The following is a 27,394-nucleotide window of genomic DNA, read 5'->3' on the forward strand; positions in this document are numbered from 1 at the left end:
TGCGAAGTTGTATTCCCATGTATTCTCACAACTGGCTCTGAACGGAGCTGAGCCAGTTGTTCAGCAACTTTCAGCTTTCCCATCAGCGTTTGTTTCCACAGTACTTACAACACTTAACCACAACCCTGACCCCACCCTCAGCCCTAAACTTAACCCTATCCGCATGCGTGCGCATGGGCATAAACAACAGGTAGGGTTTTCATTCGTAGAGGATAAATTTGTCAGGACATCGGCATTGCGTTGTATTTGACCCTTCTTTGGCGTTCCTTCTTTTCAGTTCATGTAATGTTGTTTACTCGCGTGAATTTTATACATCCCTAATTCTCTTGTAATATGCAAATGTTTTTTTCTCTGGCTTAAACTGTCAGATCCCCTGTTGTGATTTTACACATATACTTTATTAGAAGAAAAACAGTTACCATGGTGTAAAAGTTTAACTGTGTGTGTGTGTGTGTTGGGGGGGTACACTGGGGTACAGCTGGGAGCAGAGGATTGTGGGAGAATGGGGGGAGCTTTATTGTTCGTGCTGTGGTAGAGACAGAATCACCAAGGCCTGGCCATTCATATGTCGACATCTGGTCTAGTGCTCCTTACACACCTGTAGGGTGAAAGATGCAAATGTATGTGTTTGTGTCTGTGCGTGTGTGTGCATATGTGCGCTTTTGCTCAGTTGCTGGGGTAATTCTAAGTAACAAGCGATTGTCTGACTGTGCTCTGCCACTCACTGTGTAGCTGGTTCATTGTTATGGTAGCAACAGGCAGCAGTGGTCACGGCACCATATGGCTTCTGTGTGTCTCAATGCTATCTGTTAATTTAGCTTATCAGTGCTATTATAATGTTTTCACTGGAGGTCCCTATGTATTCATGTCTTTGTATGGAGAGAGAGAGAGAAAGAAGGGGGAGTGAATAGTTCTCTCTCTCTCTTTTATTCAAATGGGTGACTGTTACAGTATTTTCAACATGAATACAATTAAGTGAAAAGCTTTTTTAATGTAATGTTATGAACACTGTGGGAGTTTTTTTAAATTGATTTGTTTGTTTATTTTTCCAGAGGTAGTTATCAGACATGTTATCAGATATGCATGTTTGTTTGTGTCATGGTCAAAGGATGCTTTTGTTTCTGGAATGATTTCAAACAAAGATTTCACATTTCCAACGATAGTTTGCTGAATTTGACTGAATATTGTGTGGCAGGTGTTTCACAAAAAATGGCGCCCAAGTATAACTGGATGTTCTCATAACGCAGAATAAAGGGCCTTGAAAATGGACTATAATCCATATGGCATGTATTTCTGTAACTCTGTGACATAGCATATTACAGAGTAGCCCTCATAACTGGGCAGCCAAAGTAATCCACCTCCATAATATCATGGGATTTGTCAGCAAGAATACAACATGACAGGTTTGAGTTGGCCTTACTGTCCCAAAGAAGAAATAAAAAAAAACAAGGAGGGGGTGGGGGGGTTGAACGTCAACACAGCAAGATTCTCATATAGTCATGTTCAAAGTACAAACACACTGGCTCCAACTCATGATAAACGGCAGTCGTGTTGGGGTAAGGATCTCGGTACCCTCTGCTATAACAGGTGGTGTTTGACTTGATAAAATATGCTGTCTATGGTTTATAGTGCTTTTGCCTTAATCCTCCTTGATGAAGTGCCTAAAAGGGGAATTGTATTCACTTTTAAGAGGAAAGCAAAAGTCCATAGTAAAGCAATTTTCTTCATCCATAATAAAAGAAGTAATTTCCTATGAGAAATGTCAGTGTTAGAGGACCTGTCTCAGGATGATTATTCAGTGAATTTTATCAGTCTCCAACATCAGCTTATGATGTCAGCTCAACAGGTGCCTGTCTCTACAGCCAGGGAAAAAAAGTAATTATCATTTTATCTGAATACAAACAGACCGAAAGACTTGCAACGCTTTCCATTTTCATCCAAGTCTTGAAGGTAAATATTGATACAGGAAACCATATAGAGTTTTAGCCCTAGCCTGGGAGAGAAATGTTGTTTAGATTAGCTTATTTTTCACTCTTGTTCCACTGGAGTAGCTAGAATGACTGGGGGGTTGCCACAAATATGCCAATAAATCATATTCATAAATCATTCTCTTTTCTTCCCTTCTGCAAGATATAGCCATACTATAAAGGGTTACAAGCCTTCATATGAATAGAAGAACAGAAAAACAACAGGTAAACAAAAGAGCTATCGGACTTTGTTTTTTTTAGAGCCGTCACAGCAGACTAAAAAGAGGGGAACAGGAGTCTGGAATGGGGGAAGGGGGACGGGGGGCAAAAAAAAAAAAGAAATTCATTTGTAATGAAATTTGGGGTTAGCATTTGTCATAGTAACAATGGCTCAGTGGGTTTGTGTGGAGTGGGGTTACGGGGGGGCAGGCTTTGTTTGGGCAACGCTGGAACAATGACTGGCCTCAGTGGCCGGGCTGCAGGAGGCCCTGCCCTGTGGCCCGAGGTAAACCCGACGTCACAAAAGAACCCGCTTTTGGGCTCAGTCCCGCTCCATGGCGTTTTCAGCTGTCGTTATCACAGCCCTACCAACTTAGCCCCTGAACAGAAACAAAACAAAAAGAAAGGGGGGGGGGAATGAAATCTCAGACAGGGTTACTGATTTTTTTTATGTATGAGTCTGTACCATATTAAAACCACTGCCTCTGGTTTTCGCTCACTTCTTACTCAACTGTGTGGCTTTAGCATCTGGCCTCGCATTCACCACTGCTGTGGTGTTCTCAGTTTTTTATGTTGTCAAAGACTCTCCAACAATCATATGGAGTTGAATCTGAAACAAGTCAAAATACTTTAGCTGATGGGGGGGGGGGGGGGGGCAGGTATGTAGTTTGGATGTTGTGCCTTACACAAAGTCAACTGTATCACAGTAACTCCTGTAGGACCTGTATGAGTTCATGCTAAGCCAAGTGCTACAGTCAGTCAGTGTCTGTTTTAACCTTCAAGTTCTCCTGAGAGCATATCTGCACGTCATAGTTTGGTATTCAGCTGGTCAACTCTTTGTATATGTTTTTTGAAGCAGACAGATTTTGAATTGTGGCTGTAATTACATGGCTTTTCCTATTGTAAGTGAAACTAAAGAGGCTGCTTTAACCCTCACATTTCAGTGTGGTGAGATTTACCTTGGTCAGATGTTAAGTTTCATTACGAACGACTGAGATAAAAGGGACGTCTAAAGTTTTTAAACTCTTGTGTTTTTTTTCTTTTCCCCTTTGTTATTTCTTAGTGCTGAATAAAACACAAAAAGCCTTAAAGCTGTAGACTTAACAGAGTCGACATATAATCTAAGAGTCATTAGATGAGTCAGTTCCTGAAATAAAACAAACCTCATACTCACGGTTCTAGAGAACAGGAGGAAACCCAGAACTCCTTTCCTATCCTGTTCTAAGGACATTGTCCTCACTGAGCTAGTCATGACCAAAAACCATGTCATTTGGTGAAACTGTGTGGTAACACAATATGCTGTGAAAGCAGCCATGACTACACTGACTTGGGAAAGTAGAAATATGAAGTTAAATGTTACCCACAGCATTGTCATTTCCAAGTTCTCTCAAGTCAAGTAAAAAATAATCAGATAAGCAGTGCTTTGCAATACATTAGTATTCTGAAAACATCACAATTCTCTGCTTTGGGCCTAATTTTTTTCTTTCTTCTTCTTCTTTTTTTTTTTAAAGTACATGAGTCAGAAGAGAACTGGATGTGGAAAGAACTCAAAATCTTTTGAGTAAATGCTGAAATTTGCTTGAGAGTTCACTGGATGTCCATTAATGAGGGGCATGTAGTGAATTTATTCAGAGATGAAAGTTTATTCTGTGTCGCAACATCAAGCATGTGACTTCCAGAAAATTGATGCCGTTGTCACAGAACAGAGCATTGTATATTTTGTATTGCAGTAGGAGTAGAGCTCACCTCCCATCTGCCCCTCCTTTTTTTTTTTAAACAAAATTCTCTCCCAAAAATAATGTTCATCAATGAATGAGTTTTATATGTCATCTCTGTGATGAACAAGATGACGAAGGGCATCTTTTCATTTTCTTTAACGTTAGTGTGAGGATAAACAAGATGCTTCCATCACTCTAGATAATGTTTTTGTCAGTGAATTTGAGCGCTTTTTTTCTCTTAAGGTGATTCAATTTTGGAGGAAGTCCTTACAGGTACCTGGAGTAAAAAGGGAGGTAGCCAAGGTTCATTACATCCTTTTACACCAAGTACGTGACCCCTGATGACTGGCCAGAGAAGGTCACAAGCAAATATTGGCCGTGCCTCTTCCGAGTTCACACTTGTTTGAACAGGTTGTCCACTCCATTTCCTGGAGGAGGTTCGGGTAGCTGACCGCAAAGGAAGAAAGGCACACCAGGAAGATGGAATGATAATAGTAAGGACTGATTCTGCAAAAAAGAAAAAAAGAAAAAGAAAGAAAGGCCACCCACAGAAGAATGGAGCCTGTAGAGTACTTACAGATTAAATCAAGAGCACAATACCTACAGGAAGTTGGCCTGCTCCTGGGTTGTTTCACAATACGTCAAGGAAGTGGACCTTGTGTAGAACCTTTGCCAACTAAGTCTGGACACTGTCAAAGGAAAGTGGTTAAATAACCAAACTTAAAACACCACAAAGAGATTGTTCATTGTATCACATACAATCACAGCCTGTTTAGTATGGCAGGAGTGACTGGTTTACTTGTATTAAAAGTACAGTCAGTTGTGAAACAAAGGGCAACCATGGCAGAGAAGAGTTAGAAATAAATGATACTATTTACATGGTACTTTCTTTAAAAGTATTAATGATTGAGTGAAGTAAACTAGAACGACACACCAAACAACCATAACAACCATGAGTCATAATTCCTGGGACTACCTGTTTTTAGCATCAGACCAACTGCCCTCTACATATGTAAATCAAAGTAAATCTGAGGTAAGCTCGATAAACACTCCAGTGTTGTGTGTGCTGAAAGAGCTTTGTCTAATCTTATCTGATCAAATCACACAGTTCCAGTTTAAAAACCATCGCCACTGAGTGTACTCCAGATGCTTACTTTAGCTGGACGGTCACAGTAAAAGACAGCATTTCCAAATAACCTGTTGACATGGAAATGGCACCTAATTCTGGATTAGATTTGGAGACATGGTTACCGTCAATAATCACCAAGTTCTATGACTGACAAGTTGTAGCTGGGGGGGTATTTTCCCAGTTGGCAGGATGCACTTGCTTACTTCACCTGCCAGGCTTACCTCTGTTTTCTGATTAATTTAAACTTTTCAGTAATTCTGCTGACAGTCTTACACAACATTTTTATTCATACCTTTTTTTCTAGTTAGTTTTGAACCGTTTGACTTAAGGGCATGGTTAGGAAAATGCCTTCCGCTGTAATTCTGTATTCTGTAATTAGGTTTAATGTACGCACAGGTGCTGAACCAGCCCCCAGGCTCAGCTACAGTATAGAGTTTTAGAGAATTTTCTATGGTTTTTTTTGTTTGTTTGTTTGTTTTTATTTTATTACACCATTATGCACAGATGCACTTTAGTGTTTCATCAGTTTACACAGATGTACTACAGATGCCCTTGCTTAGTGTGAGGTAAAAATATCTTATCTATCTATCTATCTATCTATCTATCTATCTATCTATCTATCTATCTATCTATCTATCTATCTATCTATCTATAGTGTGCTTTTGAGGGCTGTCTATTTCCGTGCTTCAGCATAGCATCTCGCCTTCCCTCGTGGTGATAAATGACAAATGTTTATTCAGTTTACCTGGCTGTAATGACACAGAAGGACTGTGCAGTTGAAAAATTCCAGTCTCAAGAACTACCGAGCCAGGCTTTCTACAGGAAACAGAGAGTAGCCTTCCACAGGCTGACCTGTCACTTTTGTTTCGTTAGCAGTGAGATGATAGGAGATGATGGAGGCTTAACGGAAATAATCATATCAAGGTTTCCTTTCACTACCCCCAACTTGTGGTGAGGAATCTGTCAAGAGCCGCATGCCATGAGCGCGCATTCACTTTTCATATCCATGCGGCTTCTTTTTAAGGACAGCTCAACGGCAACTCACTCTTCTCGTACAGCGATTTAGTTTTGTCCACTGGATTCAGGAGGATGTAACACAAACAAATCCTTATTTGGTATCTGAAGATAAAAGAGGCAGTGGTAGTGTATAGCTAATATCTCATCAGCGAGAGTGCTAGGCTAATTGTTCCAACGGACAACCAAGCAACATTGTTCAGTTTATATCACAGCTGTACTATTTGCAGAATATTCCGGTACACCTAAACTTTACCATCTGTTCTCTTCCAGTAAAGTATTTCTTTTGGCATTTCGACTGGACTTCTTTTTTTATTTCACTTCCTTACTTTATCTGAATTTGAACTGAGAGCATTTCGAAGAGAAAACACACACTGTTCTTTTCTTTTGAATGGAGTATGTAATGCCTTTGAGATCAATTTAATTCTTGTACTTTTGACTTAATTGAAGTGTCTTTGGTGTAAATTCCCTTTTTTCAACAGTAGAGCCATTAATGTGGTAGATAACAGAAAAAATTTACCCGAGTGCTGTGAGGATGTAGACATATTGGAAAGCTTTTTTTCAACAGCAGTGCTGCCAAATAACACGTGTATTGGGTGATTCTGTCAACTGTAAATCAAGTGGAAACCTAAAAAAATACAAAAAGATTTGATTAAGGAGTGGGTGTAGATTCTTATTGTGGTTATAAATATCAATGCTTTTCTTCAACAGATGAGGCCTTCCAAGCAGAGAGCAGAGGATCCAAACCACCAATAAAAATCACTTCTGTCTGGTTCAAGGTTCTCTCTGTTCAAGATCACGTTTTTTGTACTCCCATTGTCCTTTCATTATTCATTGGAGAACCATCATGAATCTAGTAAATAACCATGAAAGTGTTTCAGAACATTAAATGAAGAAGCCACACAATCCAATGTGAAATTAATACACTAGACAGACATGTAGATGGTTGAGAAAAGATTGTGGTGAAAAAAAAAAACATAATAGGAGAGACTTTTGGTTGTGGCAATGTATTGCTGTAATGACTCATGAAGTCCATTCTAGGCAGGAAAGAAAAAGAACTAATAGTATGTCATCTTAGCAAATGCTATACCTTCACACTTAGTACAAGATGCACTGCCTCACTGTTTTGACACGCTGCCATTGAAATGCAAAAGCTTCTCTCAGAGAAGGGAAAAAAAAGACTTGAAAGGAGAGATTTTTTAGGTCATCCTTAATTGAATTTCCTGCTTGATGATGGACTAATACTGAGCCTAACAGCATTGTGCAAGCATCTCGTGGCAATGCTACAAATGTACCCAGCGGCAGCAAAAGAGAACCTCTTTCTCTCTCTCTCTCTCTCTCTCTCTCTCTCTCTCTTTCTCTCCTGATCACTTACATGCAGTGTTGGTGGGGTAAAGACTTCTTTTTTTGATCCTCTCTCAGATAATAAGCTTGTCCATTATATCCGTGTGCGTTGTATTGTTGTCAGGGAGGTGAGTTTATGGGCAGTAATGTGGCTGTCACTTTCCCGCCTAAAGCTCTCTCTCTTCTCAGGTTTTGTGTGCATGTTCAGAATGAGAATCCTGTGGCTCGTGCACTTATGTATCTAATCTATCAAATTTGTGTCCCAGTCCCTTACTGAAATTGTGTTGTCATATTCCCCTAGCATACAGGCCTCCTGCTCTCCACAGTCATTTCTGATCACGTCCTTTGATTGTGTGGATCGCTTCGTACACATGACGATACGTTAATGCTTTGGCTTCCTCCCTTTTTTTTGTTTTGGTCATTTCTTTTTCTTTTTTTTTTTATCAAACAGTTCACTCTGAGGAACCAAATATTTGCATCAATGAGAAACATTGATGGACAGCAGTGCTGAACATGCCACATTTGTTTATGGTGACGTTCATCACATTCATGAGAGAGAGAGAGAGAGAGAGTGTCACCGTGGAGCTGTAAGCTGGAGCAGCAGCTTTGTCACTGCTTAATTCGGTAATGAAGTGAGATGGAGCAGCTCGCTAGCGCTCGGCTCTCGACGTGGCAGTCTGGGGCTAATTCATTATGCCATGGAGCAGCAGGGCAGACGAGGTGTTGTGTGGCTAATGCAACAGAGGGGCTTTTAACCCCCTATTTGTAATTAAGAGTGATAGACTAAAACACTCAGACCTGAGATGTATAAAAGGCACTGGGGTGTGGAGTTCAGAGTGGATGTGTGATTACATTAATACCATGAATATTTACTAAAGTGCCGCTCTTCGTCACCATCATTGAAATGATCACCTGACCAAAGTGGATACATTCATACGCATTTCACTGGATTGTATTACAACTAGTTGTTACAGTGTTGATGGTCTTGCCCAGAGCTATGACGAAACACACATATATATTTAAACGCACACACACACGCAGATGCAGAAGTGGCTCTTGTACCTGGCACTGGTCTGGAGAAGTGGAGGCAAGACAGCTGCCCGGGCAGGGAATGTGAAGGGGGGGGGGGGGGGGGGGGGGGGGGGGTTGTGGCCGGTTTGGCCGGGCGAAGACAAGCCTGCGGGGTGAAGTGAGCGTTGTATATTGTTGCATGACTAATCTGCCTTTTCCATCTGCCACTGAGGGGTTTTTGGGGGGGGGGGGGGGGGGGCTTACTCTCCTTAAGCACCCAGCACTGCCATATTTCACACTGTTCTGATTTCCTTCCACTCTCCCCCAGTAGCACTACACACACACACAAGGGCAGCCGCACCAGCACAGCGGAGAGCCATGGCTGGAGCGACGGGCCGCAGACGAGAGTTACATCCGCCACACGTGTAGGCATAACTAAACATGGAGGTCTGGAGTCAAGTCTAAAACTAACTGGAAAGTTTACTTTGGCCTTTTTTTTTTTTTTAAATTCATCACTTACAAGCAAGTATGGGAAAACAGCCCCCCTAGTTGTGCTCACCTACATGTCCCAAAAGTTAGAATTCCTAACGATTTTGATCTGTCTTAAAAAGAAAGGTTGGAGTGGAATATACATATATTGTTTGATGGAGTTTTCAGATTAGTAACGGTATTTAATACAGGGCATGTCTGCTGTTTTGGATAAAACAAAAGAGAGGAACTGGACCTTGCCCAGAACCTATTTAATATGCAGAGTGATGAACAGTGAAACAACAATGGAATAAAGTAACTTTTTTTTTGTGCTCCATAAATCAGCAGATATTATTGGATATGTTGGCAGAGTTGTGTATCCACTGCCTCTATCAAGGCCAAGTAGACATAAAAAAAGAAAAAAGAAAAAAGAAAAAAAAAAAACGTGTTTAAAACTTGGGCGTGCTTTTGAAGTGTGTATCACAGCAAATTACAGTGAGCAGTTGTGTGTTTACAGCTGTTTCTCTCTTTTGGATCAGCTTGTAGCCACATGTTTCTCTTCTCTCAACCCCCCCCCCCCCCCCCAACTTCTCCTCTGCGCCATTTAAAAGCATCCCTTTTTTTTTTTTTTTTACTGGTGTTACAGTCTGGTGGTGTCTTCCATGACTAGCCATGCTCACATACAAAGGAGTTTCCTGAATAGCCACCCCCATTGGTGTGATAATTGAGACAAAGTGTTCAGGAGAAAAGGTTTTATCACACCTCGATTTGAAGACCTTTCCGACACACTTACGAGTGTCATAATTAGCTTTGTCATGCTAACATCTGCATACACGTCTCATGCACAGATCCGTGCTCAATGGTTTCCTTACCTTGTAATTTGCCACTGCCTCTAAGCCTCTAATGTCTGTTTGAAAACTTGCTGAGTCGAACAAACTAATCTTGGGAGACTGGGTTTAAGAACTTGAGCCAGTTTTTTTTTTTTTAAATACAAAAACAGGATCACAAAGTAATTCTGGATAAAGCACTTCGGACACACATCAGTCTGTTAAATTTGTTATTCCGTGGAGGATGATAGTTAAGAGGCATAGCCGTTTTGCGGATTTGCGGTGTACATTTTCATCACCATCACACTTGCAAAAGGAGTTTTTGCCTCATCAGCACTTGGAGTACAAAAGGGGCAATAAATTCAGTTAAAGTTGCAGCAGTTTAGAGAGAGAGTCTGTTTCTCTCTCATTCTTTCTTTCTGTGTGTTTGTTAGTCACTAATTAATGTTCACACTCACACACACACACACACACACACACAAAAATGTTTGCCAATCACAAGACCTCACAAGACTGCTGTGCTTGTAAAGGGCATTTCCTTGGCAATATTTGCTGCCTGGGGTAAGTTGTGGATATACATCTATTAATTCAGAATATGTCTCCAGCCATCCAGACCAGTCTAAATAAATCATTTCCCTCAATAAAGTTATGGGTTATGAGTGTATAGATGTGAAAGTCTTTTTACTTTTTAGCTGTGTACACGTGGGATTCACCGCATTGGAAATGTAGTTTTCCACCCTTGGTTGCTGAACACTTCTGACTGGATCTATTTTCTAATACTTGGTGCAGTGTTTTAAAGTGAAACAAGATATCAGATTGTAAATGAGGTTTAAATGTACTACATTAGTCTGCACAAAGACAGAGACAGAAACTCTTAACAGTTTTGGTTGGGGGGGGGGGGGGGGCTGATGTTACTGAATCTAGGGGCCTCGAAGAGTTTTAGATTTAGAACCATGTATGTCTACCAATAATAATTCACATTGAACATTGAGTTGTTATGCAGAGCTATTGATTTTCATGTGCAACCTTCAGTCTCCACAAATGTGATCCCAGTGAAAATGTTCTGCTTGACAACATTGACTTCTTGTTTTTCTAACAAGATGCCATCTGTGATGGATTAAGAGCCTCTCCTAAATTAGCTCTTGATTTACACAGAGGGTTTTTTTCCCCCCACTTTCTTTTATTACCTTTCAGTCATATCCTTGTGAATATGCTTTTATTTTGATGACTTATTTTTTTGAGAGAGAATTCAGATGAACCTAATATAGAGATGGAGATGCTTTTTGTCAAGGCAGTGAGAAGAGCTTCTCTACAAGGTGTGATTAGAATCGTTCACATTCTATCAGATTCACGGCATTTCTGAGAAAACATGCTGACAGGTTTATTTGCTCCCTTGCTTTTCTTGATCATCTTGACTCTGACACTCTAATAACTTGGCCTGTTGGTGTGAGGGAGCGTGAAGAGTGTTTTTTTTTTTTTTTAAGTGATTTGAGTTCCTTGCACAGTAACAGAACATCGGCATTGACTGTTTTGTATGTTCTGTTGCTGTATCTTCAGGTCGCTCACTGCAGTTGTGCTCCAGACTCTGGCTCAGAGTTCCCGGGCGTCGTCATGGATCCCAGCAGCTGGAGTGGCAGCGAGAGCGCTGGAGAAGACATCGAGAGGATGAGCGACTCGGCCGACAAGCCCACAGACAACGATGCCGAGGGGGTGTGGAGCCCCGACATCGAGCAGAGCTTCCAGGAGGCGTTGGCCATTTACCCCCCCTGCGGCAGACGGAAAATCATCTTGTCTGATGAGGGAAAGATGTACGGTGAGTCCAAAAGGGGGTTTTGGATCGCCGTCGTTGATCTCTCCCAATACCAAAGCCTCGACAGCTGTGACTGACTTCTGAACCAACTTTTGATGCTCGGTTTCCGTCTGAATTCTGCCACGGTTGGACAGGTGCTGTTGTGTCTTGTGTGAATGAGCATTGTGATTTCACGTAATCCCACAGTCCACAGGAGTCTCTCTCTCTCTCTTTCTGTAGTGGAGAGCAGAAAGGTAGCTTTGAGACAGGGTTTGTGAGAGGGAAGTTGTCAGTGGGTCCTGGGAGAGTGCGAGGAGAGAGTCTGGGCTGTGGAGCCCCTGGAGAAGCAGTTCTGATGAGTCCTGTTGTAAAGCCAGCGTAAACCATTAGTGAAGAGCAGATGGTCGTGTGGCTGACACCAGCTGCGCTTTCTCTACCCCCCCCCTTCCCCGAACCCCTCCCCTTTTCCTTCTCTTCCCTACCGAAACACCCCCACCACCGTTCCTGGTTGAGATGATGTCATGTATAGAGGGATTGCTGCTCCTACTGCTTTCTTTGGCAGATGAGTTGATCGGTCTGGAGAGAATACAGTGCCCAGAGAGATGTAAAGTTCGCTTAACAGTGAAACCTCTGTCAGATTAGTAACCCATTTATGAATAACTGATGGTCTTAAATGACAGATTCAGTCTTTCTGCCTCAACCCTGGAGTTTCTTATGGCCCCCTTTTTCTTCCCAAACCCCCCCCCCCCCCCTTCCTTCACACTTTCAAAAAGCCCTTTGGGTACAGAAAACATGCAGAAGAAAAAGTATTGCTCACATTGAGTGTGAGCATATTCATCTTTGTCAAATTTATATCCCATGTATTAAGAAGTGTGATGTATAGAGAACTAAAATGGTTACTGATTCTCTAGTATAAAAACTGTGATGTATAGAGAACTAAAATGGTTACTGATTCTCTAGTATAAAAACTGTGATGTATAGGGAACTAGAATGGTTACTAATTCTCTAGTATAAAAACTGTGATGTATAGGAAACTAGAATGGTTACTGATTCTCCAATATAAAAAGTGTGATGTACAGAGTACTAGAATGGTCACTGATTTTCTAGTATAAAAAGTGTGATGTACAGAGAACTAGAGTGGTTACTGATTCTCTTGTATAAAAAATGTGATATATAGAGAACTAGAATGGTTACTGATTCTCTTACTAACTTCTGACCTTGAGGACTCAGCGCTTATACTGTTATCATGATAAAGGGTCGGTTTAATTATTTCAAGTTTTCGCAAATAGGTTTTACATAGTTTTCTTGATTTCACACTGATCCTTTTTTTAAAGTGCTGGCCGTATGTGATTTCAATGTGTAATGTGATTTGAACTCCACGGCTTTAATTACAGCTGGTTCTCATATACCCAAACGTGGTTTTCCCTCACAAAAAGCGTGAAGGGCTCGGCTGACATTTTTTATAGTAACGTTGTGAAAAGATCAAGGTCTGAGTTAAAATCCAAGCGTCCAGGATTGCTTTGGACGTCACGGTTTGCGTTCTTTTTTGTTAAGTCTTTCATTTCCCATGGCAGGAATTTGCTGTTCAATACAAGAGCTGCTTTTGTCACAGTATAGGCCAGATTAGCTCCTGTTCAAACTTCTTAGAACTAATGAGAACCAAACAAAACAGTGTTCTTTTATTAGCAATGCATGTCAAATTCTTGCAATGCTGAATGTTTTCCAAATGGTGGAGATATAGGTTGCTGTCCTATTGAAATAAGCTCAATTTTGTTCTGTTTTTTTTCCCCTCTGAAAGACCTATAGGTTGTGGTATGTTAGCATCATGTTCTACTCAATTTACAATTTACAATTTGGTATTTAGCAGACGCTTTTAGCCAAAGCGACTTACAATTCTCTATACTCAGTGCCTAAGACTCAGGTACAGAGTACCCCAGTCTCTCTGTTCTGTGTGCTCAATGCAGTTAATTAGCAACAGTCTCTATAGCAACTGGCTCTTACTTCAAAACATTGTGTGTGGTGGGGGGGGGGGGGGGGGGGGGGGGGGGGGGGGGGGGGTTGTTCTTTCCTTTTTTCCCCCTTTTTTGTGCTGTGGTTGTGGTGGCTGAGCTTATCGCCCTGTTTACCTGAGGGTTTTTTCGGCTGTTTTTGAGTCACAACACCATTGGCGCTGTGCCAGGCTGCAGGGTTTGTTTTGCCAGCGGTAGACACCATTGTGACAGCTGCAATGAGCACTAGCTCTCCAATAGGAGAAAGTGTAGGGGACCGAACCTAAAGGCCCACTTAAATTTACCCTCTTAACCAGGCTTCTACCACAAAGTGTGGTCACACAACACCACAACAAACAAAGCAAGTGTTAATTTATTTATTTTAATTTCCAATAAAGAGATGCCATTCAAGGGTTATTCGCTGCATTGTCATCAGCAGATCGGGGCTTTTGTGTTTGAAATCAGTCGTGTGTCTAACATATGTCAAGTGTTTTCACATTCGACAAAATTAGCATATGCCCCCCCCCCCCCCCCCCCCCCCCACCCACCTTTTTTTTTATAACTGATATCGAAGAGTGCTTTGTGCCGCTTTTCTGAGTGATTAACCCTGGCAGTGAGAGAGTATGGCTAAGTTGATTTGACAGGCTCCTGCTGGGTGTGATGAAGGCCATATCTAATCGTAGCAGTTCCACCCCAGCCCATAACTGCTGTCTCAGAGGAAACACATCCTCTCCACTACCTCGGCGGTGGTCTGAAGTGTGGCTCTGTTAGCAATCTGTTACAGTCCAAATATCACAACATGTTCCAGGTTAGAGGAGAGGAGACGATGTTTACTGTGCGTGTGCATGTCTGATAAGACCATCTGTCCGTAGTGGACCATCGCTGACTCTCTCGGTCCTCACGGCTCCCTCTTTGATTTATCAGATCATAGATTTGGGGGTAAATTAATCCCTTCCGTGCGTCATTTTCACAGTACTATCTTGCCAAATGTTTTAAATTTACCGGTCAAAAATTAACAGTGCTTGGTGGTGATAACATAACCACTTGGTCGAAACCCAATTTGGGCTGGTGTCGACTCAGAGAGCAGGGGTGTACTGGGAAAGAAATGCATCCCTGGACGTATCTGCTGGGACTGGACTGGACGGGTGGGGGGGGGTGCTCGGGTCGGGATGGTGAAGGTTGATTATATATGTACAGTAGGTGATACTGAACATGTTCAAAGCATATGTCTATTGCATATGTCTATTGCATGACATATTTCAGTAGGCACAGACTTATATTGTAACACGCCATCTATCTCAGAGTCATCTATCTCACTAAGTCATAATTATGAGATAGTAACTCATAATTATGAGACAGTAAGTCATAATTATGAGATAGTAACTCATAATTATGAGACAGTAAGTCATTATTATGAGATACGTTCAGCAAGTCAAAATTATGCGACACTAAGTCATAATTATGAGGCAGTAAGTCATAATTATGAGATACTAACTCAAAATTATGAGATACGTTATCATTATTATGACATACTATGGGTTTTCTGTAAGCCGGCAGCTAGCCTAAGCCTCCTTAATGTCCTCATGGGAGTTTTGGGGGGTATCTGAGATCTGAGTCACTCTTGGGTCACCCTCTGGCTAAACGTTTTCATGGAGCATCAGCGGTCAGTGATGACAACAACAATATTCTTGAATTAGAGCAGCCGAAAACTCAACTGCGTATGAATGCCATTTTTCTTCCGTTTTCCTTGGGAGCGTTACCCCTACAGAGACAGAGACAGAGTAATATTATGTCTTGTATATTGTCGTCGTTATTGGGTGCTAAGGGGTTATAAGGAAGATTGGGTTAAGACAGACAGCGTTTATTTTACCTTCCATAACGGCGCGGAACGGAGAAATCACCTTTTTTGTTGTGGTTCGTTGAGAGCGCCGGAATAAGGTCAGACCCTCAGAATGGACGTGTATGAAGAAAGAGGGAAGTGCTGGTGAAACACACAGTGAATTGCTTTATGATAAAGGTTGTATTGTGTCCCTGCGACGCTTGAAGAGTGGAATAATTCAAAGCTTAAGGAGGTTCACACTTTTTCCAGAAGACATTTAGGGACCATCCCTACAAAGCTATATGTGTGGCTTCTTGTGAAGTGTTTAGGAGCTGCAGGCACAACGACGAGGTCAGCCTGATGTGATGTTTCCCCATCATTTCGGTAGATGTAATGTACTGGTAATGTAATTTTTTTAGGTACGGAATTGCCATGGCAACTTGCGTGATTCACAATGTTTAATGGAAAAATACAGGTAGGCTTAAAATTGCTTACTTGTACTTAGGTATGTACACACAAACAGTGGAAATCAAAACCTTTGGTTCCGAGTTCCTCCTTAAGACCAAGGCGGCCCGCGTGAAACATCTGGACCAAATGATGTTAACTTTCTAGATTTCTCACTGTCACATTCTCAGATAATTCATAACATTTCATGCCAGTGAAAGGAGCCTCCTGATAGCTGTCCACAGGCCAGTGGCAGTTTAGTCAAGGTGTGGGGATTAGCTTGGGAGCCTGCACCTGTTGCTCAGTTCACTCACAGTACCTGCAGCGTACAGCTTCACTCACAATACCTGCAGTGCACGGATCAACCCAGGAGAATAGTGTTATAGAATTCTGCTTTTACAGAGGAGGGAAATAAGTGAGAGTCACACACACACACACACAGTGGGAGAGAGGGAGGAGGCTTATCAGGAGGGAGTCTTTCGGTGGGACTGGGCTGGCATGTCTCAGCTTGTCTTGGTTTCACACTTTTCAACCAGAGTGAAACGACAGAGCGTCGAGAAAAGTGGTGATTAAAAATAGAAAGTAATATGGTGTCATATTAAGCCTGTGATTTTTTTTTTCTTATGACAAATATTTGGATGGTTATATCCACAGCTGACACTTCACCACGCTCTCTGGGTTCTGTGTTGAGAGATGAGTATCTAAGTTGTATGTCTGAAAAGGACTGATAACAGTTGAATGGTGGATGTCTCTCTTTTGATATGCTAGTCTTGGAAACACGAAGGCCATTTTGTTGTATTTCGTGTTTATTACCGGCTTGTAATGTGCCACTGACTAAAGTGAAGCCAACACAATGCTTTTTCAATTTTTTTGCTTGGCTCATTCAAGAATGTTTTATAATTTAATCTCTTCTCTGTGAAGCTCTGACAGATAAACACGTGTTGTGTGTGCTTGACAAAAAAGTCCTATATGTACAGTATATGAAGGATATATGAAGCCTGAACAGTTTTTTTTAGTCTTGTTTTCTAAGGAAGTTAAATTAAGTACATGTTTATTTTTAGGCATCGAAAAGAGTTTTGATTTTTTTGTTGAAAGAAACTGATTGGGTCAAATTGTCATGAGTTGCATCACAGAATTCTTAAGTAAATGTTGTAAATAAGCATTCGCTTGGACAACAGAGACTGTCCTAAGAAAAAATTGTCTGGTCCAATTGAGCATGTGTAGTTTTTGTGGTTTTCAGCTGGCAGGTTAGATATGAACCACACACGCACGCACACACGCACAGACATTACACACAGTAATTGCATTGCGTCAGGGAGAAGAGGAGGGTCAATCCGGGTTGTTTCTAATTTCCATGTGTGATTTCCAGCATCCTGGTGGTAGGTTTCCAGGCAGTGTGCCCTATCAGGGCACAGTTACACACACACACACACACGCACACGCACAAACACACACGCACACACACACACACACACACGCATACAGACACACACACACACAGTGAGAGAGAAAGGGAGAGGAAGCATGGCTAATTACGCCCATTAAAGTCAAAAGCTTCTAACCAACTCAGCTTACCCGTTAATGACTTGAGCTTGGCATTTTGGATATACAGAAATGCTCAAACACACACACAGCCTGCTTCAGAGGAGGGAGATCAGATTTTCAGTAAGTACCCGCTCAGATGTAAAGATGAAATAAAGTGCGTTGTCCATTTCCAAACTGAGAGCAGGCTCCTGTGGTCTGTGGCTTTCTCATTAGAGAGGGAGTAAAAAGCTGACGTGGAGTCCTACAGGTAAACATACAGTAAAAAACTGAAGTTCCTCTGGTAAAATTACTGAGACAGCGAGGTCTCAAAGGAGCTCATGACATCATCATCATTATCATCATTATTATTATTATTATTGATGAAGTGGACCAAAAAACTTGTCATTTGTTTATTTTTCATTCTTTTTTTTGACATTTTTAGAAATGTATTATTACCTTTCTGTTTGTCAGGCTGTGGGTGTCGGTATGTGTTGGTGGATGTGTGTGTGTGTGCGCGCGCATGTGTGTATTCGTGTGTGTGCGTGCACATATGCACATACACTCAGTCTAATTGTTCTTCGATTCTTCCAAAGCAAGTTAAGGGGGAAAAGGTGGCGGGGGGGATTTGGGGGGTAAACCAGGATAGACAGAGGGCTCCGTCACAGTTTCAGGCCATCTGACTTTGGACTTGAAATCTCTCTCAGACCCACCCTCTGAATGAGGCCTGGGGACACAGGGCTGTCATCAAGTTTCGGGTTACGCCACTCAAAAAGGACAGCTGGTCCACTCTAATCAGATGGTAGCAGGCCAGTAAGTGTGAGTGTGCGTGTGAGAGAGAGAGAGAGAGAGAGACAGAGAGAGAGTGTCAGTATGAATGAATGGTGCTATCTGAAGTAGCCGTCAGACGCGTTCCCAGGAAAACACCTGCATTCTGGCCACAGATGATATCAGCTTAAGCTGCCTGACTCGGAACGAGGGGATTGTTTAGACCACCATCTGGTTTTTTGGAGGTTGACCTTTACTTAAAACCATATGGCATTTTGCCTCTCTCTCCCTCTCTCCTTTCTGACGGCTTGTTTGCATGCTAGATCAACAGGTAGAGTGAAGCGAGCATGCACCTTTTGTTTTTTTATGTGTGATTTGAATCACACAACCTTAGCAAGTCAACCAAGTCATATGCATTCTGGGAAAAAGTTTTTAGCTTTGGCAAACTTCCAGTAGAACCTCCACGTCCAAGGTTGATTCAACTAGCCGAACTGAATTAATTTAACTATTACTGTTACCATTTTCATGTACTTTCAGTTCAGTTTGCGTATGAGATGGACAGAAGTAGCTGTTGCTGTGTAAGCACTGGCCTCTCGGAGTCCCTCCCTCTCTCTCTCTCTCTCTCTCTCTCTCTCTCTCTCTCTCTCACTCTCTTTCTCTTTTTTTCTGTCTCTGTCTGACTTTGTTTTAATTTTTTTTTCTCCTCCCTGGGCAGGGACCTCCTACTGAAAGGCTCCATATTGTTGGCTCAGCGAATTGTCATGCTAATGTCAGTCCCAGACCCTCAAGTCATCCATCAGTGTTGGCGGCTCTGCAGAGCCATTGTCCAGCGGATTTGGGGGCTCCCGCCCGCTCCGCCCGCCCGTTCACCTCGCTCAGATACCCCCAGTGCACACTGGGAGACAGGCAGAGGGACAGAGAGAAGGAGGAGGAATGTGCTTGTTATATAAATACAGACCAGTCTGAGGCACCTTTTGTGGTGCAAAACTGAGTCCTAGAAACTCAAGTTGTGAATTTAGAAACGTAAGCGTCTCTGAATGTGACACCGGTTAGATAACGATATAATAATTGTTTTTCTCTGTAATAGATGTTAGTTGTTGGTACCAGATGTTGTCATTTACCAGTTTGTTCATGCATTTATTTTTTGTGTGATCTGCTATGTCAAAGTGTGCCTGTCGCAACGTTTAAATGAGTGACAGCTGGACCGCCTTTTTCATAGCAACAGGTCCAATTCTAAATCATAGTATAGCCATGGGCTGTACCACTTTTGTGGTCTCTTTTAAAATTTCGACAAACCACGGATGGAAAAGAACATTCAAATGACGGTGTGTTTATTGGCTTTTAGATCATCAAAGTTTTGACTTGCTTTTGGATTTGGAGTCTTGTTTCCTTTGAAATGGCTTCCCCTCAGCGGAGCCTCAGAAATCAAGCGAAAGAGGAGGGGAAACAAGCTTTGTATGCTGAAGTCGCTCTCTCTCTCTCTCTCTCTCTCTCTCTCTCTCTCTCTCTCTCTTTCTCTCTCTCTCTCTCTCTGTGTGTGTGTGTCCGCAGTTGCCTGTGGTTTTCCGTGTGTGTGAGTGAGAGATCCCTAACTGGGCTTACTTTTAGCCTGTGACATAACCCTGTGAAACACAGCTCCATGGGAGTTCTTTTCAAAAACAAACACAGTCGCTGAGTTAGCCTGTGTGAAAAACAGACGGTAATGCTTTATTTTGCAGTCTGCTAATTACCAGGTATTAACTAGGAAATCAGATGGTAATAAAAATACAGTTGTTAGGGAAGTGCCAGAAAAAACTGGATAGGAAGTGCTAAATAATTTCCTGGTAAGTACATAGAAACCTACTAGATGGCAACAAAATATAGTTATTCAGAAAGTATTAGAAATGTGTATTAAGTACTAAGATATTATCTAGGAAGTACATGGAAACCTACTAGGAAAGTAGATGGTTAGGGTTAGGGTTGTTGCCATCTAGTTTCCTAATAGGTTTTTATGTACTTATCAGGAAATTATTTGGTGTTTCCCATCCTAATAACTGTATTTTTAGTACCATCTCGTTTCCTATTTAATAACTGGTAATTAGCAAACTGTAAAATAAAGCATCACTAAACAGACTGTAAAGTCCATACAGTTGCTAAGCTCCCTCAGCGTTCCACACTTTCAGCAGCTACGTACGCTTTACCTCTTCCTCAAAGCAAATCTGAAACCTGAAGTAATTTCCAAGTCTTTGACTTACCTGTTTTATGATTTAAAACTGAATGAAGCATTACCTTGTCAAAACCCTGTTGAAGAATTGAGTTTAGCAATACTAGGGGGGCGGGGGGGGGGGGTCAACAATCTGTGTTTATTTTCAGTGTACAACACTTCTCACTTATTCAAGAGGCACTTTGGGTTCTCACAGAAGAATGTTTATACTAAGGCGTTTGCAGTCAGGGCAGCATTATGAACACGTTCTGCTGTCTTGTGATTCTCTGTTGCCTTCGGACTCAAAGGGTCCGGGGGGGGGGGGGGGGGGGGGGGGGGGGGGGGGTCACCCACCCTCACCCTCACCCCAGGCCAGGCAGGACGCTCATCCATCAGGCTCGTTTTGGCTGAGAGGAACTGTGGGAGGGCGGCTTAAGTCATCATCTTGCTTGGCTTATTCCCATCTCAACCAGAGCTCCAAACTGATCCTGGAACAGTCTCAGCCCCTCCCCGGCATTAATACCTCGTGACCCTTTGACCCGTGACATCTTCACTAGCCTTTGTTTTGTGACCCCCACCCGCGCCATGTCATCCCACAGCCTTGACCCTTTTCCGCAGCTTTTTGCCTCTCCTCTCTAAAGGAATTTTCCACAGCTCTCAGATCCCTCACTGCTCTCCAGAATGACTCTCCAGTGGTCATTCTCTCATTCAGTCCACGAGTTTGGCCCGCATTACTCACCACCACAGCTACCCACACACACACACACACACACACACACACACACACCAATCCGCTTCATTTGTGTTGCTCCACTTGCCTTGCCTTCTTTAGATACATCTTTTATTTGTGGGAAATTAAGAAGTGTCTGAGAGCCGGTGAGTGGTTCTCTGTTATATGAACTCGCTCATGGCCAGTGATGAGTCTCTTGAATCATCACCGACCCATCACTGGCTGAATTTTCGCAGGAAGTTATCATCAGCTACCTGAGATTTGGCATGTTTTAGTGTTTTGGTGTCCTGAGTTGAAATGAGCTCGTTTCCAGCTGCCCCCGTGTTACCGTTTCTCTGTGCATATTAGCATAAGGTGCTAGAATGAAGTTGTCTTTACATGCCCTCATATCCGTACTGTGGTGATGAGAGCTGCAGAGTTGCTCTGTAGTTTTACTGGAGTTGAGGCATAATTAGTTATGCCTGCTGCTATCAAAGAGTCTGTACATCTTAATTCATCTTTAACTTTCACTAAATTTGAGTCAAAACTTGAATGTATCTCATTTCTAATCAAATTAAAAGTATCCCGCAAAACGTTGTTAGCCCTAGCTCTCCTGGCGATTTAGCATGTTCGGTTCCTTTTTCTCTCGGCGTGTCGTCGTAGCTTCGCCCTGTGTGGGGGGAAAAATAGAACCATCCGGGTGATTAGTTTACGCCGCTCGGAGCGTGCCCTCTCCTCGACGACGAGGAGGGGGGGCTGTGCTCGCCCGACGGCCCAGGCCTCATTCTCTGGAGGTTGTTTTTGCACGCTTGCCAGGTCCTGCTGAGCGTGTTTTCAAGCGTCTGAAAAGAATGAATTATTCAGCAGTAAGCATGCGTACAGCTGCCTGTTTGGGGCCTTTTGATCTGAGAGCGAAGCATGCATGAATGGTTGTATTGTGGTGATATGTGTACACAGTGTAAGTGTGCGCGTGTGTGTGTGTGTGTGTGTGTGTGTGTGTGTGAGAGAGAGAGAAAGAGAGAGAGAGAGTGAGTGAGTGATGGAAGAATAGACGAGGCCCAGGTCTGAGCCATGGGAGATTGCAGTGTAGGCACGCTGCATTAAATGGTAGCAGCAGAAAATCCCCAGATGATGTGTTTGTTGGTCTGAGGTCACATGTTGTCCTTACAGCCCCAATGGCCCTCACAGTATAGGGCTTTGGAGAGCACGGGCCACAGACAAACAGCAGTAACACACACCTCTACACCAATCAGGACTCAGGGCTCTGTGTGTGTGTGTGTGTGTGTGTGTGTGTGTGTGTGTGTGTGTGTGTGTGTGTGTGTATGTGTGTGTGTGTGTGTGTACTGTCTACATGACTGTCTGTTTTCTTGAAACAGTCCTGTTTAGAATAAAAGTTTGCATTTCACTTTAATAAATCCCAGTAGTTTGAAAAATAGCACGTTAGCACGTTATGTTGATATGTTAAATCTTAAGCACATTTACAGACCTGAGGCTTCTCATTGTTTCCCTTTTATCTGATTAAACTGAATATTTCCTTTCCCCTACAGGTCGAAATGAATTGATTGCCAGGTATATTAAATTAAGGACAGGAAAGACAAGGACGAGGAAGCAGGTTTGTTTTTTGAATTGCACTTCAAACACAGTAAATTACAAGGTTGAAAAATGCAGTTGTTGAACGTAACATTAATAATAACTTTTTTTAAATAACTCTAATCATTAATGATAAGTGTTTTACATTAAAAAACGTTTTTGTATTATTAACTTTGAGCCTTATTAATAAGTTGTAATCTACAACTTTATTAAATATATAATGTGAAGAACAGCATAAGAAGGTTTTCATTAAGGTAGATGAGTCTGCCCCTAATGGCAGGAGGGCTTTCGGTTGCCGTAGTTACCAGTTGTGTCTTTTGTGTTTGTCTCCCCTCCCCGCAGGTCTCCAGTCACATTCAGGTCCTCGCCCGGAGAAAATCCCGTGAGTTTCAGTCCAAATTAAAGGTACGTATTACAGCCCTGCTCCTTTACGCAAACGCAAGCACCGCCACCGTTTCCGTAGAGACGGCCGGAGGCCGTGTTGTCGTGCCGTCCGTAACCTAGATTGCCGCGCATGTGACTGTCCTGTTTAGTATGTGCCTGGCTGGACTGACTCTTTCTGCCCAAACCCAACCCCCCCCCCCCTCCACACACACTTACCCCTCCTCCCTCTGCCAGTTTGTCTGTCTGTCTCTCTCTCTCTCTCTCTCTCTCTCTCTCTCTTTCCTTCCTCTTACTTACAAAAGTGAGTTTGTTTTGGACTGAAGAGCGTTCAGCTTGGCAATGTAACAACCCGCTCAGCGATTCTGACTCGGACTGGACCGGACCCTTATTTATGCTGGCTTGACAAAAGTGCTTGTGAAGAGAGCGAGACATCAGTGCCTCACAGGCCTGGTGTTAAACGTCCAGTGAAAAGGGCCAATCCATTAGCGTCCGTCAAGGACTGGAGCAGCACGGCCGTCTGCAATTTAAATGAAGTTTCTCTAATGTCCAAAAAAAGAGAAAGTCTAAATGAGATCTCCCCAAAGCTCAGAGTACTGTCTAAAACAGTAACATAATGTGCATGAAAAAGATCAGTTTATGTACCTGACATGTTATAAAAACAACACATTCCACTTTGTTTAGCAGCAGACCTATACTGTATTTCATTATGAAAGTTTTTTGAATGTGAATAACTCGCAGATGGAGATGGAAGTTCAAACGTACGGATCACCAAGCTAGCTAACACCACATGTACAGAGCAGCATGCTAAGACGTTTATTAGCAGGCAGACGCGAGGTATTGGACATGAGGGCGGTCAAAGGCTTTGGTCTTCTGAGCAGAGCTCTTCCTCTCTGCCTTTCTGAATTTTGGCTTTGAGTACTGGATGTTGCACTTGTGTTGCTTTGGCCCTCTCTCTCTCTCGCCCGTGTCGGACAGTGACCTGCTTGCTCTTTTCCTGCGATGCAGACAGGAGGTTGGAGTCCACTCCTCATCTCTCATAACCTAACTGAGTCTTGAAGATCTCCATCCATCAGCTCCTTAACATTTTCTTTTCTTCCTCTACTAATTATATACTTATTTTGCATGTGTAAACAAACTTTACCAATCACTGGCCATATAACTTTTGCATAAGCGAAACAAATGTGTGCACATCATGGCTTTAGCACACATGCCGTAAATACCTTTTGTTTTATTAAAAAGCATTAATCTCATAATTTCTATTTTGAAAGAGAGAGAGTATGAGTGAGACAAAAGGAAAACATTAACGTAAATTGTTTATATAATTCTATATGACGTGAATGGTTCTACATGCTTTCAGGGCTGAAACTGATCTGTTTAGAACACTCATTTCAGAAATGATTTTATTGTGAATATGTTTGCACCAAAGACTTCTGCGTTGGTTTTATAGCCAAACACTGTTGACCTGTTGATGAGTCGTGAATGCAGGATAATTAAAGTATGTAATATGTTTGCATTCAGGTCACAAACATGGTGAGTACAATTCTAAATAATGTGCTTTGCTTTGGGCTCTGACCTTAATAAAATTCAGTCTGCCGCCCCTGTCCCATCATTCAGGAGGGTTCTGCATTTCTGTCCTTACTAAAGCACTGCTTTTGACCCACACCACATGGTTATAACACTTTCTTTCACATTTGCCATAAATAACCACCTATTTATGAATCATAGCCAACATGTGTATAATTAGAATCTAGTAGTGTGTGTATATATATATATATATAAAGAGAGAGAGAGAGTGTGAATGTGTGTGTTTGTATGTATGTACATATATACATACATACATACATACATACACACACACACACACACACACACACACACACACACACACACACACATATATATATATATGTATACACACACACACACGTACATACATGATGAATTGAATTAATGGTGCTCTTTTATTTTACAAGTGTTACATTGGCAAATATGTCTAGAAAGTGTTCACCACCCCATGGTTGTGTTGTTCTCATCTTGCCAGTGTTTATATTGACTCCTGTATGACACGGCCTGGTTTGAGCACCCTCTGCAGTGCCTGCTACTGATTGGTTGCTTCTTACCCCGATAACCACAAAATTCCCATCATGCCATTAACCGAACCCTCTCTCTCTCTCTCTCTCGAGCTTATCGTAAGTTTGTTTGTGCTTCTCGAACTAACATCTACGACGAAGAAAAACCAGTTGAGAAAAGAGTTCTTCAGTTTTGTTTCAGTCATTCAAATTGCCAAGTGTATACAAGCCCAGTAGGGAGAAACTGGCTGCTGGCTTTTCCATGTCAGCTGGAAAAAGTGGATTTATGATGGGAAATAGAAGTGAAATGCTCTGGTTCGTTATTGACCTTAGCGTAGTGGTTTAGCGTTTTGGCGGAAGGAATGCATAGTGTCTCACAGACAGAAATGTGTTTAAGATGAAATCTTTGATAGGTGAAATGCCTCATTTTTAAACTGCCTTGTTAAACTGTAAGCTCCTCTCACAAATGAAAGTTGCCTCTGAAGCCTTGAAGGGAATTGACACTGTGCCGCCTCTTTTGTGTGTGTGTGTGTGTGTGTGTGTGGCTTTTGTTGAAGACTGTTTTTCTTTTTTTTTTTTTTTCCTGCTGCATCCCTCCTGGCCCTGCACACTCTGGCTAAACCCCTTTGTTTTTTCTTTTTCTTTTTTTTTTTCCGGTCTTGTTGTCGAAGGATCAAAGCGTGAAGGACAAAGCGCTCCAGAGCATGGCTTCCATGTCTTCGGCTCAGATCGTCTCGGCCACGGCCATCCACAACAAGCTGGGTTTGGCAGGCATCCCCCGACCCACCTTCCCCGGGGCGGCAGGGGTAAGAGCTCTACCCGAAAAACGCATTACCACCCATTCAGACAACTTTACGGATGTGGAGGCTTAATGCTATTTCATACTGCCACAATCCCTTTAAGATGGTCCCTCTAAAATAGGACACGGCGAGGTTTGGCATGTTGAACCTTTTATGTTTTCTTATGCGTGTCTCATAATCAGTTCTTCGTGAAACATCGATTTTCATCAATAAACATAAACTGCTGTAAATGAATGGGCTTTGCTTTGGTTTTTGTTCTGTTTCAATCATGTGTGTTGTACAGTTACCGGTTGGTTTTCTGTCTAGTTTTGGCAGGGCATGATATCCACGGGTCAGGCTGGATCCTCACAAGAGTAAGTGATTATCGGACTCAAACCGATTTTGCTTGTTTTAAATGTTACTATCAAGCCTCTGCTGAAACGCCTGTTCTTTGTGCATCTGTGTATATTGAATAATTAAATCCTACCACATAATACACCTAAAATTGTAAAGACCTGACATTGTTTATTCTAAAGTTAATGTTAAACATTATCACAAGTACGTTGCAGACATTGTCACTAAACATAAAAACATGATATTCTTAGAATGTTCTATAACTAAGTGTTCTGAGAGCCTTAAGGAAACAGATAGAATTCTGTGTTTCTACAATGTTTACTGACTGCACCAACAGACTCTCCTGTGGTAGTGTTGGCTAGAATGAGTTTAGACTGCTCTCTGTGATGTTGTATGCTGTTTGTTTTGTTGTCCTTATTGTCCCTGCCCCTTTTTCTGCAGTATAAAACCGTTTACACAGCAGGCCTACCCCATTCAGACGGCAGTGACAACGGCCATTTCAGGTCACAACTCCATTTCCTGTCCTTTTCTTTTACATGATGTTCTGGATCTTCAGAATGACACTGGCTGTCCTTTTGGAGAACTTTTTTTTATTGACTTGACGGTCTCTCCTCTAACAGGTTATGACCCCCCCCACGGCCCCAGCCCCCACCGCACCCGCCTGGCAGGGCCGTTCCATTGGCACCTCCAAACTCCGGCTAGTCGAGTTCTCCGCCTTTCTGGAACAGCAGCGAGATCCCGACTCAGTGAGCAAAAGAAACTTTCCGCCTTTCAATACATCTCCATCGCTCCACCCACGAGCACAGTCATGACCTGCCATTTCTCTGTCCTTTTTCTGCCTGCAACACCCTTTGGCTGTGAATTTTGTTTTTAGAACAATCACTCTCTAAGTTGCACTGGCAGTGGAATCAGACAGGATCTCATATTTATACGATATAATCAAGAAAGGACCACACTCTAAATACTGTCCTGCAATCTTAATCAAGCAGTGTAGATTTTAACTTATTTTATTTTTCCATTTTAAAATAGTTTGAACATAGTCAGGAAACATTGGGAAATGATACCTGTTTGTTTCATGCTTTACCCAGTGTCCGATACATCACCAATCAGCAACAACCCTTTTAAGATTCACAACACTATTGAAACTAGCATGGTTGTTTAAAGCCGTGCGAAAAGAGTAATCATTTTTTTTCTTGGTTGAGATCTGGGACTAAAAGACACAGCCTGCACAGGTCATGAGAAAAATTAGTTTTGGATTTGAATGGCTTTTTTTTTTTCTCTGTCTCTCACATACAGTTGTT

At 42.2% G+C, this 27,394-nt stretch overlaps 1 protein-coding gene across 3 annotated transcripts in view; it reads left to right on the top strand.

The window, feature by feature from the left end:
* tead1a (TEA domain family member 1a) overlaps positions 1-27,394 on the top strand; it is a 33,603-nt gene that overhangs the window by 1,641 nt on the left and 4,568 nt on the right. Inside the window, exons 3-9 of one of the 3 annotated variants that reach the window (XM_030771801.1) lie at positions 11,255-11,510; positions 22,465-22,529; positions 22,850-22,912; positions 25,632-25,766; positions 26,067-26,113; positions 26,535-26,597; positions 26,716-26,839. In XM_030771801.1, coding sequence (XP_030627661.1) covers positions 11,309-11,510; positions 22,465-22,529; positions 22,850-22,912; positions 25,632-25,766; positions 26,067-26,113; positions 26,535-26,597; positions 26,716-26,839 — 699 coding nt within the window. In that variant the 5' untranslated portion in view covers positions 11,255-11,308. Of the gene's footprint in view, positions 1-11,254; positions 11,511-22,464; positions 22,530-22,849; positions 22,913-25,631; positions 25,767-26,066; positions 26,114-26,534; positions 26,598-26,713; positions 26,840-27,394 lie in introns of those variants that run through there. The other 2 variants (XM_030771810.1, XM_030771819.1) reach the window with 2 other exon arrangements.

The sequence above is a fragment of the Chanos chanos genome, chromosome 1 (genome assembly GCF_902362185.1).
Source record: "Chanos chanos chromosome 1, fChaCha1.1, whole genome shotgun sequence".
Classification (NCBI taxonomy): Eukaryota; Metazoa; Chordata; class Actinopteri; order Gonorynchiformes; family Chanidae; genus Chanos; species Chanos chanos.